At 40.4% G+C, this 19911-nt stretch overlaps 1 protein-coding gene across 2 annotated transcripts in view; it reads right to left on the reverse strand.

The window, feature by feature from the left end:
• Window positions 1-19911, reverse strand: part of AK5 (adenylate kinase 5) — a 286756-nt gene that overhangs the window by 71861 nt on the left and 194984 nt on the right. For both annotated transcript variants that reach the window (XM_056123767.1, XM_056123766.1), the window contains exons 9-10: window positions 14140-14182; window positions 5431-5475 (exon numbers count right to left, since the gene is read on the reverse strand). In XM_056123767.1, the coding sequence (XP_055979742.1) occupies window positions 5431-5475; window positions 14140-14182 (88 nt within the window). The remainder of the gene's footprint in view (window positions 1-5430; window positions 5476-14139; window positions 14183-19911) is intronic.

Genomic DNA, 19911 nt, shown 5'->3' on the forward strand with positions numbered 1-19911 from the left:
CAATATACTTATTATGGAACAGCAGAAATTTCTGTGGACTGGCACATGTCTGTGGATAGACAATAAAAACAACAACCTTCTTCCCCAAAATAAAACAAAACAAAATATTGCTTAATGATACTGTACAGCAGAGGAAAAATGCCTTAAGAATATCAATTTTATCTTCGGACTAACAAAGAGGGTATGAATCTAGCTTTGATTAATATTGTAACCCTACTTGTCTTTGTGGGCTGGAGCAACGGGTAGGGCATTTGCCTTGCCCATGGCTGATCTAGGTTTAATTCCTCCGCCCCTCTTGGAGAACCCGGCAAGCTACTGAGAAGTATCTTGCCCACATGGCAAAGCCTGGCAAGCAACCCATGACATATTTGATATGCCAAAAACAGTAACAACAAGTCTCACAATTTGTTGTGAGACATTACTGGTGCCTGCTTGAGCAAATCGAGGCACAAACGGAGGACAGTGCTACAGTACTACTTGTCTTAGTAGATGTCAAGACAATTTGAAAACTGATATAATCATTTTCCTAGGTAGACATAATCACATTTGTTTCACTGAAATCAACTGACTCATCAGGACAGTTACAGATATATCTATACATTCAGAATATTTGAACAAATTTCATATTGATCTGAAATTGCCTCATTCAAGGCAATATTTAGAACTAAGGACTTAGTTTTTGTTTATTTTCTGTTTTGGGAAGGGGTTACACCTGGTGATGCTCTGTAGTATCTCTCGCTCTGCACTCAGGAATCACTCCTCGTGATGCTCAGGGGATCACATGGGATGCTGGGGATCAAATCCTGGTTGGTTGTGTATAAAGAAAATATTCTACTTGCTGTACTATTGCTTCAGTACCAAAGGACTTACTTTTTATAGAGGGTCCAGTAAATATCACAGAAGAAGAATAATTTTCTCTCATCCCACTGGTTTTGTACTTTACATAGCGGAAAACATAGTTAGTCGGACTCTTCTTTATAGTCTAAGTTGAAATCAAGAAAATTTGGTTGGCCCTAAGGAAAATCCTTAGCTCAGAGAAGCAGTTCTCAGAAAGCGGCTAAAATCCTGAAGCTTTTTCTGAAGCCAGAGATTTTATATTGTGTTATTTGACATTCTGAAGAGCACAAGGCTTAGAAGAAGATGAGCTGATGTCTTTATTTATGCAGACAGAAGCAATATTTGAAAATCCTCAGAATTCAGTTATGAGTGCTAAACAATAGTAAATCTGAAATATTATTATTGACAGAGCTAATAACAACCACCATAAAACCTACTTCTGATTTGTAAAAAATTTTATTATTAAAAATGCAGATTTATATATGATAATATAAGCTCATTCTTTAGCTTTTATGTTTGAACAGAATTTCATGTTTAAACAGAATTTCCTCTTCCTACTTTTGACCCCTAAAGTAAGAGCTAGATAGGAAGAATAATTTACTGTGTATAAACTTTGTGACAAGAAAAATAAATTTTAACATAAAAATAGATTTATGAGCTGGAGCGATAGCACAGCGGGTAGGGCGTTTGCCTTGCATGCAGCCAACCAGGCCAACCCGAGTTTGATTCTTCTGCCCCTCTTGGAGAGCCCGGCAAGCTACTGTGAGTATCTCACCCGCATGGCAAAGACTGGCAAGCTACCCATGACATATTCAATATGCCAAACACAGTAACCAGTCTCACAATGGAGACATTACTGGGTCCGCTCAAGCAAATCAATGAACAATGGGAGGAGAGTGCTACAGTGCTACAGTGCAAAGGGAAATTTTCTTGGAAATTATGTTAATGAGTTTTCTTCATAAAGGGAAGAACTAATATATTTTTACTTTTTGCGCAATAGCACAGCGGGTAGGGCGTTCGCCTTACAAGCGGCCAACATGGCCGACCCGAGTTCGATTCCTCCGCCCCTCTCGGAGAGCCTGGCAAGCTACCGAGAGTATCTCGCCCGCACGGCAGAGCCTGGCAAGCTTCCCGTGACGTATTCGATATGCCAAACACAGTAACAACAAAGTCTCCAACAGAGACGTTACTGGGCCCGCTCGAGCAAATCGACGATCAACGGGAGGGCCTTTACCTTTTTTTTACCTTATAAAGAACAAAGTGTGTGTGTGTGTGTGTGTGTGTGTGTGTGTGTGTGTGTGTGTATGCACATGTGCACTTTGGGGAAGGGTGCGCAGGGCTTATATCTGGTTCTGTGCTCTGTGGTCACTCTGGTAGTGTTTGGGGAACCATACGGGGTGCCAAGATCAAACCGTGGTCAGCTTTGTGCGAGACAAGTGCCTTATCCCTTAAACTGTCTCTGTGGCCCCCTAAAAGTAAAATAAGTATAACATTAGTCAATCTATTTTCCTAGGTTAAGGTCAACTAGAGGCAATTGTGTCATAAACAGACTTAGAAATTCTAGTACTTGCACTGGAGCAATAGCACATTGGAAAAGGAGCTTGCTTTGCATGCAGCTGACCTAGGTTTAATTCCCAGAAACCCATATGGTCCCCTAAATCCCATCAGGAGTGACCACTGAGTGCAGAGCCAGAAGTAAACTCTGAGCACCAGTGGTTGTGGCCCAACTCTCCACCACCACAAAAAACCTACTGCTTAAGACATGCTGTTCTTTTGCTTAAAATTCTTCCATACCTCATTAATCCCTTTATTTTTTGGGGGGATTATTGATTTATTTAGCTATTTATTTAATTGAATAACTGTGAGGTACAACATTACAAAGTTGTTGATCTTTGGGTTTCAGTTATACAATATTCCACATCCATCCCTTCACCAGTGTAATTTCTCAGCACAAATGTCTCTAGTTCCCAGTTTTCCTGCCACTCCTCCTCCCCCAACTTCTCTGTGGCAGTGACTTCTTCTTCTCATTCTCTCTCTCTCTCTCTCTCTTTCTCTCTCCCCCCTCTCGCCCCCTCAGTTTGGATATTATGGTTTGCAATACAGATACTGAAAGGTTACCATGTATATCTCTTTACCTACTTTCAACCCTCAGGAGAGGGGGACAGATATAGAATGGCTGCATTCACTTGTGAGATTTAAAAAAAATTTAGAATGAGACTAATACCCAAGGCCAGGGAAAATAGGGGCCAGGAGGACTGGTCAATGGTTGGAAATTACCACAGGTGTGTATGTGTATGAAATGAGTGGAGGAGCCAGGAGGGTGAAAAGTAGCTAAGGTAGAGGAGTGGCCAGTATGACAATAGTTGGAAATGATCATTCTCAACAAGAACTGACCATTAATCCCTTTAGTAGACCATGTTCTTCCTCTAGATCCTGTTAAATATTACTTTATAGGTGAACTTCCTGAGCACCCTGTCTTAAGCAAGTTATCACTTCTGTGCCAGATATTTATCCCAGGCTGTTTTATCAGCTTCTCACTTCTTTCTGAATACCTTTAAAGGTTTGTGGTAACAATTTGGTAACTTCTTTTAACTTTAGATGGAAGTTCTATAATTCTGTTTGATTATTAAGTCTTGGTCCAATGTTCAGTTTTGGTGCCTAATTGAATGTGTCCTAACACAATTGGGTCATGAAACCTGATATCCCCTCCACCACCACTTAGATAAATCCCCTTGACAAAATTCCTTAAGTTTCCTGGGATTCAGATTTCTCATCTTATGTTGAAGGGATTAACAGAAAATTCCAATAAAGCATCTTGACTTTAGGGCAAAAGATTCTAAGTATGTTGTTATATTTCTAAGATGCTGATAACTATTTTTGCCACACTCACCGAGAAGGTATGGGTCTTTTCATTATTTCTAAATAAAAACAGGTATTTCATGGAAAATATATAAAGTATACATATATACAGGCAGGTGCATTCACTTCTCTTTTATTGACTTAAATAATTAGAGGGAATTTTATCAAGTTTTGACAATATTTTGTGCTACTCTGTACATTTTAAACAGCATTTAACTGGTTCTGCTTATTTCCATGAGAAACAGTTGAAAATGTGATTGGTGCACTCACTATTATGTGACCTTGGATAAGTTCCTCAACCATCTGAGTCTCCTCTATGTAAAATACATGAAATAGACCACTTATATATGAGATTATGTAATGCTTAAATGAGATGACAGGGAACACAAAAGCTGTTCAGGAAATGGTGGTTAACTGCAATGAATCTTATCACACAATTAATTTAGCAATGAGTTTCATTGTGTGAGGACATATGAGATTGCCTTTAATATGAGCTGTATGAAATGCAGGTCATGGTAAGTGGAACATATCTGATGTGTGGCATTCACATTTTTTGGTTTAGGAAAGCCAGGGTCATAGCTGTGTGTCATATTTTAACATTAGCAGCTTCCTAGGATGGGAATTTCACAAGGTATTGATATTATTATTATTATTATTATTATTATCATTATTATTGTGATAATAATGATATCCAGTTGGTGGGTGTCAGGCCTGGAAGGTGGGGGATCTGGGTGGAGGAGGCCCCACTCGCCATCTGAGCAGGCTTGGAGATCTACGCCCCGGGTCCCGCACACCTGTGTTCCTCTGCCGGCCCCTTCACGCGTGTAATCCCATCAACGGCCAAGACCCAGAGACTATAAAACCCTGGTCCTGGAGGAGAACAGCACAGAGTCTCCTTCCTCCGCGCCTGGCTGTCCTCACCGGGGCCCCTTGGAGGAGGGTGGGTTGAGTTTCCCTTCCCACCCCGAGCAGAGCCCTGGCAGTTGAAAACCTTCGGTTCCAGCTTCAACCATGCTTAAGACCACTCTCCATATGTTTGGAGAAGCCTCACGCAGGAAGGAACTGGCAGAGGAACCCAGGTGTGTGGGACCTGGGATGTAAATCTCCAAGCCTGTTCGGATGGGGACTAGGGCCTCCTCCACCCAGATCCCCCACCTTCCAGGCATTACACCCACCAACTGACCCCGATGCCGTGTAATCCCATCAATGGCCAAGACCCAGAGACTATAAAACCCTGCTCCCGGAGGTCTTACTCTGGTGAACCTGGCGGGCTACCAAAAGTATCGTGCCCACACAGTAGAGTTTGGCAAACTCCCCATGGCGTAATCAATATGCCAAATACCAGAAACAATGATGGGTCTCATTCTCCTGACCCTGAAAGAGCTTTGAATGTGGCACTTTTTAAAATCTCAGGGCTAGGATGAAGGAGACGTTACTGGGGCCTGCTCAAGGCAATCAATGACCAACAGGATGACTGTGATTATTATTGTAGAACTAAATTCAGGAGCTTGGCATTTCTTAAAATTCCACTTTGCTTATCCTCAAGAGATACTGAAACCTAAAAGCAATATAAAATTATTTTAGTAAAGCAAAAAATTTGAAAGACCCAAGTATGTTTTCTTTACCAAAAACGGGAAAAGATTTCCAAACAGGGTGAGAAATGAATAGTCTTCTTCCCCTACCAAGGTGTTATTATTAGCAATTGCATTTGAAAATTTGAGGGCTGTTACTCACCAATCATGAAAATAATTTTACACTTCCTCAAATCTTCTGCGAAACCTTTAAAATAAGAATAATCTGTTATTGGCAAAAATACTGACTGTAATAAAAGTAGCTGTACTCATGTTATAAAAAGCTAACTCTTGTCATTTTATTTGATAAGAAGCTTTAAGTTGGAATAATGTGTGAACAGACCATAATTTATAGGCACTGATGACTATTTAGCTTTGTTCCCAGACTCAGTTCCTTATTTTCATTTTAACACAGACTGTTAATTTTAGGTGGTAAAACTCATTAAATAGCAGGAGTCACAAGGAAAAGAATTATTAATTTTCATAAATCTTAGCTTAGCGTTCTTTCTTTTCTTTTTCTTTTTAATGTTCACTAATCTTATTTTTAATAAAGAGGAGCTAAAACACAGTCTAGAAGGCAATATTTTGAAAAAATAATTTCTTATTACATAATATAACACTACTTTCCATTTAAGGTGGTGACATAAATTTTCTTTTAAAAATAAAACACATTTAGGTAATAGCACTGAGTCAATTTAAAGAAAACCACAAACAATTTATACAAGTAGTATAGAGGCAAAACAAATATCACAAAGGTGTTAAGTGATGACTGAATTTTGGAAAGCATTGCTTTAAAGCAAAAGAATAATTATACATTTTTGTCAAAATGGGACATTCTTTCTTTGTAATTTGTACAGTCCTAAAGGATCTCCAATAGTCATAGGTTAAGAAGGAACGGGAGGATAATTAGGTACATTTTTATGTCAACTGACGACCTAGACAAGTGACTTACTCTCCTTGAGCCTCAGTTTTTCCATCTGTTGTACCCAGTGATCTTGACTATCTCTAGGTTCAAATGCCTGTGATCCTATAGTTTCTATAAAAGACCACATATAGTAGTAGTCCCCAGGACTAGAGAGATAGTACTAGGATTAAGACCATGCATTGCACGTGGCCAACCCTGATTAAATTCCTGGTATCACATAGTCACTGAGAAATTTCTGAGTTCAGCTCAGGAAGCCCCTCAGCACAATCAAGAATTACTAGGCGGGGTCCCTGGACCTCTTGGGCGCCATTTGTTTTTTGTTTTGGGGTTATACCCAGCTGTGCACTAAATTTACTTCTGGTACTCAGGGATCCATGTGTGGTGCTGGGGATTAAACTGGGGTCAGCTGCATGCAAGCCAGGCACCTTAACTCCTGTATTATCTTCTACTGAGCACCACCTTGAAGAACCTCAAGGGGAAAAAAAAGCCTCCTTTGTCCTTTGGTCAAATTTTTATTGTATGTCTCAGATTTCTTCTTTAACCCAAATCCTGAGACCTTGGATGGGAGTGAAGGTCATCTAGTATACAACCCCAGCAAAATGCTGAACAGGGAAGAACTCTGTGGACTCAGAGATCCAGTGATTACTGCGACTGTCTGGAAATGGGATCCTCAAGATAGAAAAAATAATGTTAAGAATGTGAGCTGTGGGGGCTGGAGTAATAGTACAGCGGGGAGAGCATTTGCCTTGCACGAGGCCGACCTGGGTTCAATTCCCAGCATCCCATATGGTCCTCTGAGCATCACTAGGAGTAATTCCTGAGTGCAAAGCCAGGAGTAACCTCTGTGCATTGCCAGGTGTGACCCAAAAAGCAAAAAAAAAAAACAAAAAACAAAAAAACCCAAAAAACCCACCCAAACAAACAAACAAAAAACGTGAGCCAGTGACAGAGAGAGCAGTGCTTACTAAGACTGAATCAAAAAGAGGACAAGCATCCAAGCCACTGAGACTTCATTTGTGAAGATGAGACTTTCTATGTGTTGAACCTGCTTTCCCAATAGACAGGCTGCCTATTCAGTGTGCCAAAGCATGCCAGGCTCCTGTCCTAAGGCCGAGATTGGGGTAGGCCAAGAGTACAGATGTAGATTGTTCAGGATGCTCTGAAGATCAGGGTGGGAATCTGCAGAAGCAACATGGGGAGACTGCATCCCAACCCTGAAGCTAGCCTGACACTATGAGGACAGCAAAAAGATTCAGAAGCATCGTGAGAAGCCTAAAGTAGGATCAGCCTATCTGGCTGTGCACAAGTCAATCTCTCAGCTGACGATTCCTGAGCATCTTAGTCTAACACCCATGGGGCCAAAGGGTGATAGCGGGGTCAGGCTGATTCCATAGATTAAAAGCTAAACTGGCTTCCAAAAAGGATTGCTTACATCCTTAGGGAAAGAGCAGGCAAAGAACAAACTAGTGAAGTTGAGTGTGTGTGGACAGTTGTGTACTAAGATAAATGAGTGCTAATATTAAGAATCACAATTTTTAGTGTACTAGAATGGACCAACAAAATGCAACTGAGGCCAGGCAGATGTGACTGTAGATATTGAAACTCAGGACAACTTTGAATACTGTATTACTCTTGTTAACCCCTTTGAGACCGGGTGTGTATTTCAAAAGACAAGGTAGCCAAACAGGAAATGCCATCTTTAACATAAGAGTTTTGTGATTTTTCATTTCATGAAACATTTGCATGAAGTTCTAAGTAAAGACACTGTGGTTAAAAGGCATTTGGAATTTTCTGGAAGAACCGAAGATCGTGAGGCAGCCCTCACAGGAGGAGAAACAGAGGGGAGGGAGATAAGACTGGCTGGATGCAATCCTGAGTGCTATTATAGGTGAGCATTACTCAACTGGGGCCAAAGGACCCTCTCTTATGAGCCAAGATATTCCAGGTGAAAATCATGTGCTGGGTCTCCCATAAGGCTGGGGAGTCAAATGGTAGGATATGCGAGGTGGAAAGGGGGGCATAGGAAACAAGGTTTAAAAGGGTCCACAGTAAGAAAGGGTTGAGAAACATTAGTCTGGATAGAGCTCTGTGCTCTTTCCCAGGTTCTGGAAGTTCTATTCCATGAGTGTGGGTTGAATGGAAGGAAGCGTGTACGTGATTACCTGGAATAGAAGGTTTTTAATTCCTATCTTGGTGATAAGATTGAAATTTTAGTGGACCTGAGCACACTGAAAAGGGTGCTTTCCTTGCATGAAGCTGACCCGGGTTAAATCCCTGGCACCCCATATGGTCTCCCGAGCCCTCCAGGAGTGATTCCTGAATGCTGAGCCAGGAGCAACTCCTGAATACTGCTAGGTATGGCTCCCCCCAAAAAACAAACAAAAAATTGCAATTCATCCTTAAAATGAACTGATAAGACTATGAGTTGTAATTCAACCTTTTTGTATATAAATACTTAAAAAAATTAGATTACTTTTATAACATAGTTGTGGGCGCCATACTCAGTGTTACTTGGAGGCTATGCAGTGCCCGCAATTAAATCCAGATACTCGCATATGCCAAGCATGTTTTCTATAACTTAAGCCCCGTCCCTGACTCCTATATCATTCTCTTGTCTGTTGCAAAACTCCTTTTCTTGTGGAATTGGGATGATTCAATTATATTACACAATGATAGCATTCACTTTTAGCACAGAGAAAAAATAATCTAACTCTGTATTGGGTGGGGGGGGGGTGTTATAGAATAGACATGTTGTAAAGAATTAAGTTGTGTTTAGATGGGGATGGAGATAAGGCATAAAGAGGTAGAAATAGAGAATAAAAGTGAACTTAAGGGGTTTTGGAACTATTTTATTTTCACACGAAAGAATAAATATATATATGGATATATATATGTATTAATGAAAGATGTTCCAATTCATCACATTCTCCAGACTTTTGGTTTGTTTCCATGAATCTGAGAAGCTTTTATTTGAAATTTAAGGAAGTACTGTGGATGTTGATATACGGGTAGTTGTATCTTACTTGAGCTTTTAAAAAATAAGCATTATGGGGACTGGAACAATGGCACAGCAGATAGGGTGTTTGCCTTGCATGTGAATCAACCCCCGGTTTAATCCTTGGCTTCCCATAATTTTCCCCCCAACTCTGTCAGAAGTAATTCCTGAGCACAGAGTCAGAAGTAACCCCTGAGTATCGCTGGGTGTGACCCAAAAAGCAAAAAAAAGAGCCTATATATATATATATATATATATATATATATATATATATGATGGACCAGGAGATATCGGAAGTGGTAAATCAGGATGTGAGTGGTCCCACATTCAAATCCTGATATTTAATTGCATGCTACTCTCTATATTTCACAGCTAGAGTATAGTCTTGATGTTTCTTGACTATTGCAAGTGGTCCCCCTGACCTCCAAGCACAGCTGTTGTAGCCCTTATAAAAATTAATGATTGTATATTCATACAATATAAACCAATATAAAGTAATTTTATAGAGAATTTTAATTAATTAATTAATTTGTTTATTTAGTTTCTGGGCCATATCTATTGTGCTCAGGGCTTACATCTGGGTAATGCTCAAACCATATGTGCTGCTAGGGATTGAACCAGAGTTGGCAACATGCAAGGCCATATGAAGGTACCTTATCTCTTCAGCCCCAACCACTTGATCACTTGATCACTTGACATCCTGTTATTCATCAATTTGCTCGAGCGGGTGCCAGTATCATCTCCATTCATCCCTGTTGTGTGTTAGTGTAGTCCGAATGGCATCATTCAAGGAACATGAGAGCCTCAAAACGATTGTTCAGGGTCTTGACGAAAAAGTCTGAACATCTCATAGGTGGGTGGCAATGCGATCTTTTGACGTCCCATGGAATCCAGTCAGTAATGGCTCTAGTCCAGCGGTTGTCTCTAAATCTCATTACATGTCCAGTCCATCTGATTTTCGACACCTTGGCAAACAAGACAAGCGTCCCTCATTCCTGATCGTCAACGGAGGACGGAACTCTGGATTTTATCTCTTACTTGAGTGAAGCGTGATACTCCAAGCATAGCTCTTTCGATTCCTCTTTGGGAGACCCGAATAGCGTTCTCATCCTGTTTTTGTAGGGCCCCTGTCTCTGAGGCGTATGTTAATGCAAGGAAGAACAGTGGAATCGAAGAGATGTGCCCAAAGCCGGAAGTTCTTCATTCTCTTAGCTAGTTCTTCGATGCTCTTGAAGGCATTCCAAGCCACTCTCTTCCTCCTGTGCAACTCAGGTGCCAGGTCATTCGTCATGTTGACTTCTCGACCTAGGTACACATAACTGTTGCATTCGGAGATGTTCATTTCATTGAGAGAGAATGGAATGTCAGGAACGAGACCGTTTATCATAAACATTGTCTTCTTGAGATCAAGATGCAGTCTGACCTTTCCACACTCATGGTCAAAGTCGGCCAGCATTTGTGCCACTTGGCTAATGTTTGGTGTTATTAGAATAATGTCATCAGCGAAGCAGAGGTGGTGTGGTTGCCGACTGTCTATCTTCACTCCCATTCCTTCCCATTTCAGTCATCACATGACTTTCTCGAGGGTGGCACTGAAAAGTTTCGGTGAAATGGTATCATCCTGCTGAACCCCTCTCTTGACATGGATGATCACTTCCTTGTAGAATGGTGAGATCTTGGTAGTGAATCCGTAATAGAGCTCACAGAGATCCTGATGTATTGAGTTTGAGTGCCCTGTTTGGCTAGGGCTTCAATGACTGCTTCAGTCTCAACAGAATCAAAGGCCTTCTTTAAATCAATAAATGTTAGACAGAGCGGCATCTTGAACTCCTGAGAAACCTCAATGAGCTTGATTATCATGTGGATATGGTCGATGGTGCTGAATCCTTTGTGGAACCCGGCTTGCTCGCATGGTTGTCCTTCATCTAGTGTTCTGCCAATCCTATTCAGGATGACTTGAGAGAACACCTTGTAGATGACAGACAACAGGCAGATCAAGCCTGTTGCCAATGTCGTGGATATCTCCCTTCTTGTACTGTAGTACAGTCCTGCTGATTTTCCACTGGGATGGAACTTTGCATTCAGACAGGTAGCATGTGAAGAGCCGTGCCAGTGTATTGATGAGTACTGAGGGCAGATTCTTCAGGTGTTTGGGTATGACCTTGTCTGGGCCGGGTGCTGTTTGCTTCCTTACCGACAAAATGGTATGTTGTATTTCGAAAGGGAGAACTTTGGGAATGACATATCAATCCTGTGGAATTTGGTATGTGGGCAGGTGGACGTGGCTATCAAAGAGATCTGAGTAGAAGTCATGGATAATCTTCTCCATTGCCCTTCTGGAAAATGTGATAGATCCACCAGGAAGTCAGAGGACAGTCATCTTGGTCTTATAGTTGGTGAAGGACAGGAGGGCATTGTGAATGCTTTCCCCAGCTTCTGTCACATCTGCCAGCACTGTTGCTCTTCTCTCTTTGAGGTCTTCCTTGATCGCGTCAACCTGAGGCTTGCACCAAGCCATGTTGGTGAATGAGCTCAAGAGTTTTCGAAGACAGCGTCTTTTTGTGGCTATCTCTCTCTTGGCGTTCCTCACACAATCATGGAGGTGCTGAACCAGTCGATTGTATGCCTCATCAATGCTGTCAATGATGGCATCTTCCCATGTTGCCACAACAGTGCCAAAGAACTCCCAGTTAGTGGTCACTCTGGGAGTTCTCTTCTAAAACTTTACAGCCCTTTCTCCCTGCTCCGTGAAATAGAATTTTGCATGAAGGAGAGACAGTGGTCTGATCCCGTTTGGAATTTTGGAACAACAGTGACATCAGTCAGGAAAAACTGTTGATTGAATTTAATATGGTCAGTTTTGTTGTGGAACCGTCCTCCACGAGACTCCCATGTCCAGTGTTTAGATTCGGCCTTCTGGAACTGTGAGTTACCATGGATGGTCTTGGTTGACATGATAAACTCAGAAAGTTTCTCACTCTGTTCATTCCATTCTAGGCCTTGGGTCTGATATGGAGTTCTATGGCTGATCTTCTCGGTCCGATCTTGGCATTAAAATCACCGACAATGATTTTGTAGAAGGTGTGGTCTTCTTTATAGAACTTCTCCAGTTACATGTACAACTTCTCAGTTTCTCCTTCATCGTAATTGGATGTTGGTGCATAGACAACAAAGACAGAAACTGTCAGCAGTGAGCCACATCTATTCAAGTATAATCATCCGATTCAGGTTGTTAGGCATTCGAATGAATCAATGCTCATGGCCAAGTTCATGTTGACAAGGACACCGATACCACTGACTCCTCTTTTGTCTCATGTTCCTCCACTACCTCCACTACCCAGCCGCTGCCATGCTCCAGCATGCTTTCTGGATGCTTGGGCTGAGACTCATGCACGATTGAAGCTCCACAGAACCAGGTAAGTGGAACTCTGTGACCTTGGAGTCCAGGCTCAATGGGACCCGGGAACAGAGATCCTCTGCCTGCTCCCACCAGTCTCAGAAGACCAAGGGATTAAAACCAGAAACCCCACCCTACCCTGCCCAGTCTGCTTCCACCAACCTTCAGGAACCCAGGGATTACACACAGAAGACCCACCCTACTGGTACCAGATAAATACCTTATTGGCAGACCTCCATTACCTCCACTACCTCCACTACACAGCCTCTGCCACACTCCAGGATGCTTTCTGGACCACGTGGCCGCATCATAAGACACTTAATACCCACCTTCCAAGATTACTGCACCATATTTTATAGGGTTCAAATATGGTTTGAACCATGGGAACACCTGCAAGGATGATTAGAGGACACCCTAAAAGCCTCTATCCCTCTCAGAGAGCCTGGCAAGCCACCGAGAGTAACCTGCCCGCATGGTAGAGCCTGGCAAACTATCCGTAGCATATTCAATATGCCAAAACCAGTAAATGCAGTGGGTCTCATTCCACTGACCCTGAAAGAGTCACCAGTCCTGATAAAGAATTTTTAATGACAAGGGTACAAGCTAATGATAGATGACTCTTACTTTTTATCTTAAAAATCTTCTATAGTGGCTATATATTAACTTTATAAATGGGGGGGGGGGAAGGGAACTATTAACTAAAAAAATTGATCCCCATCCAGCTGAAAGTGAGCTAATTATTTTCACTTGGCTCACATTTATCTGCCTTTCCTCAGAGATCACCATAATGCCATTTGGTGACTGAAGTTTTCACATATTGCTGTTGCCTTATCATCAGACACTTTATCTACCAGCCCTTGTGCATGAATCAGTGCAGGGTTAGATGTGGAATACTTAGAAAGCCAAATCACTGATGTGTATCTACTCATAGTCAATATAGCCAGATTTCTATGGACCACAATTGTAACAGGATTTATTACAAAGTGGAAATGTTAGAGAAGGTAATTAGAGCAACACAAACCTTATTTTTTTCTTCACGATCCCAAATTCAGATAATTTTATCTTTTGTTGTTGTTATTGTATATGTGTCTAGTTATAGGGTTTTCCCTCAGTTTTTTACAATACTCTTAACAGGACAAATTATAAAGCAGCATCATTTTTAGGTTTCTTAGGTTGTGTCCCAGAGATATCATGCAGGAAAAAGACCTGAGTTTAATCAGCTCTCTTTGCCATAGAACTTGTGGGAATCTTGCTCTCCTATTAAATAAGTGACATTTTGAAAAGGGGGATTGAGTATTAAATGGTGTCCAAACTTACTTTTCCCCAAACATTATCTTTTCACTGAGGTTATGTTCTCTGGGTAGTTAGGAAACATTTCTTGTTGTAAGTTCCATTGATTCTTTACAGAAACCAAGAGTTGTGAGATACAAAACATTTCAGTCTTAAGTGTGTTTTTTGGCTATGCAAGTTATTTCAGTAGTTCATTATTGTTGTTGTACAATAAGAACAAATGCTCAAAGTTTCTAAGTGACAACTTTAGGTCTGGGGAACTCACCTCCAGTGGTGTCTTCTCCAAATACATTTAACTGGTCATCACCCTGTTAAAAAAATGTAACATTAAAATCTAATATCTTGCAACAATGAATATACTTAACCTTGAAAACAACTCTCTGAGGAAGGTGCTATTATTATATACCCTTTAAGGAAGAACAAGCTAAGAATTACAAAAATAAAGTCACCTAGATTCATCCAGGAAGTGAGGGTCAGCATCCAAATATATACCTGGACTATTTTCATAAGTATTTTTGTTATGAGGGATTGAGCCAGGGACCTTTGACAAGCAAGAATGAGCTCTACCTTCCCTACATCTTACTTTAAATTTTAAAAAATCTACTTATTTAAAATTTTATGTTCCTGTTACTTATTACTTTCCCATTTACCTTCTTTGTTGTTGCTGTTGTTGTTATAACTGAGAGTCACACACAGCTGTGATGGCTCACATAATTGTGCTTACTCAGCACTATGAGTCAGACACCCACGTATTTTTTATTGAGGTAATAGTATGCAACACTAGATATATTTTAGGGGTACAGTTTCACATCTCCTCAAAATGTAAGTCACCATACCATGTTCCAAGCCCAAGTACCAGTACTCATTAGTCACTAAATCTCCATCCTTTCAGAACTTTCTTAGGTAATCTCAGTTTTGGGGTAATAGTGGAAGGGTTTGCTTTAGTCTGGCTTTCTTTGTTCTCTTGATTTACTTTTTTATTGTCACATTTAAGTAAGATCAATTAATATTTGTCTTTTTCCTTCTGTTACCTTGGTATGATCCCTTCCAATATACTCCATACTATTGTAAAAGGCAAGATTTTATATTTTCTTACAGCTGAATAACATTCTATCACATATACATTCCCAGCTTCTTTATCCACTCACCAGTCTTTGAAAACTTGGATTATTTCTTATCCAATTTCTTATTACCTTGTCAACTATAACTAGTGTTGCAATGAATGAACTATGGTGCTGCAATGAACAATGGTGTCTATACATGTACATGTATATAATTTGAAGTAGTATTTTTTGTGTTATTCAGAAAGCTGTCTAGAAATATGGCAATTTTTTGCTAGATCACATAACAATTATTCTCTTTAAAAACATTTCAGGGCTGTGCAGGGTGTAGGAGAGGTAGCCTCGGAACACTGGTGGGGGGAAGTTGGCAATGGTGGTGGGACCAGTGATGGAACATTGTGTGTCAAAAACCCAACTATATTGGGGCTGGAGCAATAGTACAGAGGGTAGGACATTTGCCTTGCATACAGCTGACTGGGGTTCGATTCCCAGCATCCTGTATAGTCCCCTGAGCACCGCCAGGGGCAAACCCTGAGTAACCCCTGTGCATCACTGGGTGTGACCCCAAAAGAAAAAAAGAAAACAACAACAAAAAACCACACCCAACTATAGATAACTTTGTAACTCATGTTGCTTTAATAAAATAAAATTTGGGAAAAATATTTCAAGGGCCAGATAGTACAAGAGGTAGAAAATTTGCCTTGGATGTGGCTAACCTGGGTTCAATTTCCAACATCCCTTATGGTAACTCAAGCACCACCAGGAGAAATTTCTCAGTGCAGAGTCAGGAGTAAACCCCTTGCCCCATAAAAGAGAAATTTCATGAAGTCTTTTTACCATTTCCCACTGAGGCTCTAACATTTTACAACCCTACCCGAATAGTAGTACATCAGAGCCACCTTTCTCTGTTCATTGGCAGGACTTATTGTTTCTGATCTTTTGTTATAAGCCATTTCACAGGGGTGAGATAATATCTCACTATCATTTTGATTTATATCTCTCTAATAGTAAGCAGTAATGAAAAAAATTTTTTCCATATACTTACTGATTATCTGTATGCCTTCTTTGGTGAAAAGTCTATTCTATACATATTTTGTTGAAATTATTTTCTTCTTACTGAGTTGTGTGATAGTAATCTTGTGATAAATCTCCTTGGTTAAAAGTACACATGAATAAATAATAGATAGATAAATTTTCTTTGTTAAATGCATGATATGGGAATATATTTTCCCACTTACGAGGGTGCCTCTTCATTTTAATGATAATTTCTTTTACTGTGCATTAGATTTCACTTTGATATGATACCTTTGTTTATTTTTGCTTTTGTTTTCTAGTCTCTGGAATTGAATCCCAAAAAGGTATCACTGAAGCCTATTTGCCTATGTCTTTTCAAAGTATTAATAAGGTTTCAGGTCTTACATCCAAGACTTTAATATGAGTTAACTTTTGTGTAATTATTTCATTCTTTTCTTATAGGGCTATTCAGTATTCCTCAGTATCATTTGTTGAAGAGATTTTCTTTCTGTAATTTACGTTCTTGACTCTTTTGCTATAAATTCACTGCACACATATGCAATTATTTATTTTTGACTCTATTATATTCTATTAATCTGTGTCTATTTTTATTCCATTAACTACTGTTTTGATTACTAAAGCTTTGTAGAATAGTTTGAAGATGGAGAACATGAGGTTTCCATCTTTTTTTTTGTCCAGTACAGGGAATTGAACACAGATATTCACATATCTTCCACTATTTCCCAACTCCCTTCTGCCCCCGCCTTCAGTACTGTCTTGGCTATTAAGGGCCTTTAATAGTTACGATGAATTTTAGTTATTTTTCCCCCTAGTGTTTGGGCGCCACAGCTGTCGATGCTCAGGAATTATTCCTCTGCACTCAAGGAATTACTCCTGGCCGTGCACAGAGGACCATATGGAATGCAAGGGATTGAACCTGGGTCTATGATTAAAATTAGTAACACTTGTCCTATTTCTTTTGGAAAATGGCATTGGGGGTGTGCTAAGTATTGCACTATATCTGTATAATACTTTGGGATAGATTTTTTGGTAGGAAGATCGCTGAGCCACTCTCACTATGCTTACTCCTGGCTCTGAACTCAGGGATTACTTCCTGGGGAGCTTGGGGGACCATATGAGGTGCTGGAGATTGAACAAAGGTCAGCATGTGAAAATCAAGCAGTTACATCTCTCTGGCCCTCACTGTTTTATTGATAGCTCTTAGTCAAAGTTTTCTACTGCGTTTGCTAAATGAGCCCCAAGCTTATTTTCCTAACACATCAATGGTGAGCAGGCTCTGGAGGCACAGAGGTAACTGCCATCATGTCTGCACCCAGGAGAAAGTTCAAGAGAAAGGATGTTTGATTGGAGGGTGTCATTTTTTTCAATGATGCTCAATAAACCCATAGTTCCAATGTGGATCTTTTATAAATCAAATTAATATGCCATTAAAAATACACACACATGAAGTACTGGAGAAATAGTTCAGTGGGCAAGATATTTGCCTTGTACATGGCCAACCTGGGTTTGATCTCCAGCACCCTATATGGTCCCCTGAGCTTCCAGGCATGATACCTGAATGCAGAGCCAGGAATAAGCCCAGAGCACCACTTGGTGTGGCCCCAAAATGAAAAAAAAAGAAAACACATGCACGAAAAAAATGATGCGAGGCAAGCACTTGTGATTTTAGCTACAATGATGTCACACATACTGCAGTAAGCTTATCTTTCTTTTTAAATTCAACACATATTCTGCATGAAAAGAATTAATTTTATGATGGAATCATTACTGTACTGCTGTCATCAATGTCATCCCGTTGTTCATCAATTTACTCGAGTGGGCAACAGTCCCCGCACAGCAAAGCCTGGCAAGCTACCTGTGACGTATTCAATATGCAAAACACAGTAACAACAAGTCTCAAAATGGAGACATTACTGGGTCTGCTCGAGAAAATCGATGAACAATGGGGGACAGTGTTTGTTTGTTTGGGCAACAGTAATGTCTCCATTCATCCCAACCCTGAGATTATAGCAGCCTCTCCTTACTCATCTTTCCCAATGATCATATTGGAGTCTCTTTCAGGGTCAGGGGAATGGAATCATACAGGTAACAAAATGTTCTCAGGGTTTCACTGAGAAATACATGAGAAGGTGGTTACCTTTACTGTCACTGTAACTAAGTCTTCAGTGAGGCATATCTGGAGACCCCTGACCCATAAACTATTTGTTTCCACTCTCAGTGCCCCTGGTTCCTTCTCTGTGTTACAGCTAATCCTTCGTGACCTTTAAATCTGAATTTTGGGTTAGGTTTTGTAGGCACAGTGAAACACATAGATTACTTTCCATAGTATTAAGGTAATACCCCATCAAGTGGAGTACCAAAAATATGAACACATTAACAAAGAGATATATTATCAGTATTAAGTAGATATTCCAGATAACTGCCACTTATGATTCCTAAGTATGGATCAGAACTATTCTGTATGATACAACTAATCATGGTAAAGGTGAGAAAAGCTGTGCAAACCATCACATACACACACATATACACACACATTTGTACCACGTATATTTTGTGCAATACATAATAATGTTGGTGGGAAAATCTAGAATCCTCTTGAAGCAACACAATCAAAATCTCAGGACAGGATATGTGACCTTTAGAGAAACTGCTTATTTGGATCATAGATGGGTTTGGATGTATAGCCCTCACTTTTCAATCACCCATGAGCCATAATAAGAGCAAAAACAGAAACTTTTTGTGTGGATATGTAAGCAGGAGATTGCTTTCTCAAGGTAGACCATTCTGATATTATTTGCAGAGAGACACATTAATGGATCTGATGTTTCCCTTTTTGAGCAAAATTCCTGTTTTGCTACCTTCAGATATAGATGTCCTGTCACTCCTAACCCCTTGATTTGAATTTTTAGTAGAAGTAAAGATAAAACAAAATAATATTAGAGATGGGCTCACCAATTATAAAGAATTATGCTCTTTAACCTACTTTGATTATGCCATTGAGTACATTTATGAGTTGAAGACTGTGTGTGTGGTACTGTCACAAGATGAACAAGTGATAATGCAGAACTGACATGTGAATGATACTTTATATTTCTGGGGGTGTGGGGAGGACATTTCCATAGGTCTGGATTCTTGCTGCAGCCCTCTGGCTAAGGAATGATGTAAGTGAGGTTCTGTGGTGTTACTGAATGGGACTGTGTCTGAGCTTTCATTGTTGCCCAGAGCTGAACTGAGAACTGATCTCAGTGCTCCAGAGTCAATCTATGCTTCCTCCACATCTCCTTCTCATTGTTGGAGCCGACATCCTCCTTGATAGTGCTACTGCCCCTAAAGGGAGGCATAATTTATTAATTAGGGGTTTGGGGTAGACCTGCAGTGCTCAGCAGTGATCCCTGGACACTCGAGGGACCATGCATGGTTTTGGAGATTGAAAAATGGTGGGCTGAAGTGGCAACATGAAAGGCAAGCATACTATTGTTCCTCCAATATTCTCTTTCCAATCCTATAGACATATGTTTAAAAAATTCTTTTGGGGACAATGACATCAAAACTCTTTTGGGAGTTAAAAGAATTTATTTGGATTTTGAGGGTACTTCCTGGTTCCAAGTCACCTGTATGAAATAGTTTATGTGTGCAAGAATAGCACAGTGGTAGACCATCTGTTGTGTAGGCATGAGGACATCAGTTTGGTCCCTAGCACCATCCTGTGAGTATCATTCTTGTGACACAGTCACAAGGATCCACAAGGGGATTTCTGGTGCCACAACAAAGCATGTAATGTCAAGGCGCCACAATCCAGGGTGTAGACCCTCCCTCCTCGGTCAAGGCAACAGCACCAACAAAGGGAAGGGGAAAGAGTGTGTGCATGCCCTTTGAATGAAAAACATATAACTTCAAATGGGGCTATGATTAAAGAGATTTTATTTGAAAAAAGAAAATGT

The sequence above is a fragment of the Sorex fumeus genome, unplaced genomic scaffold (genome assembly GCF_029834395.1).
Source record: "Sorex fumeus unplaced genomic scaffold, SorFum_2.1 ptg000047l, whole genome shotgun sequence".
Taxonomy (NCBI): domain Eukaryota; kingdom Metazoa; phylum Chordata; class Mammalia; order Eulipotyphla; family Soricidae; genus Sorex; species Sorex fumeus.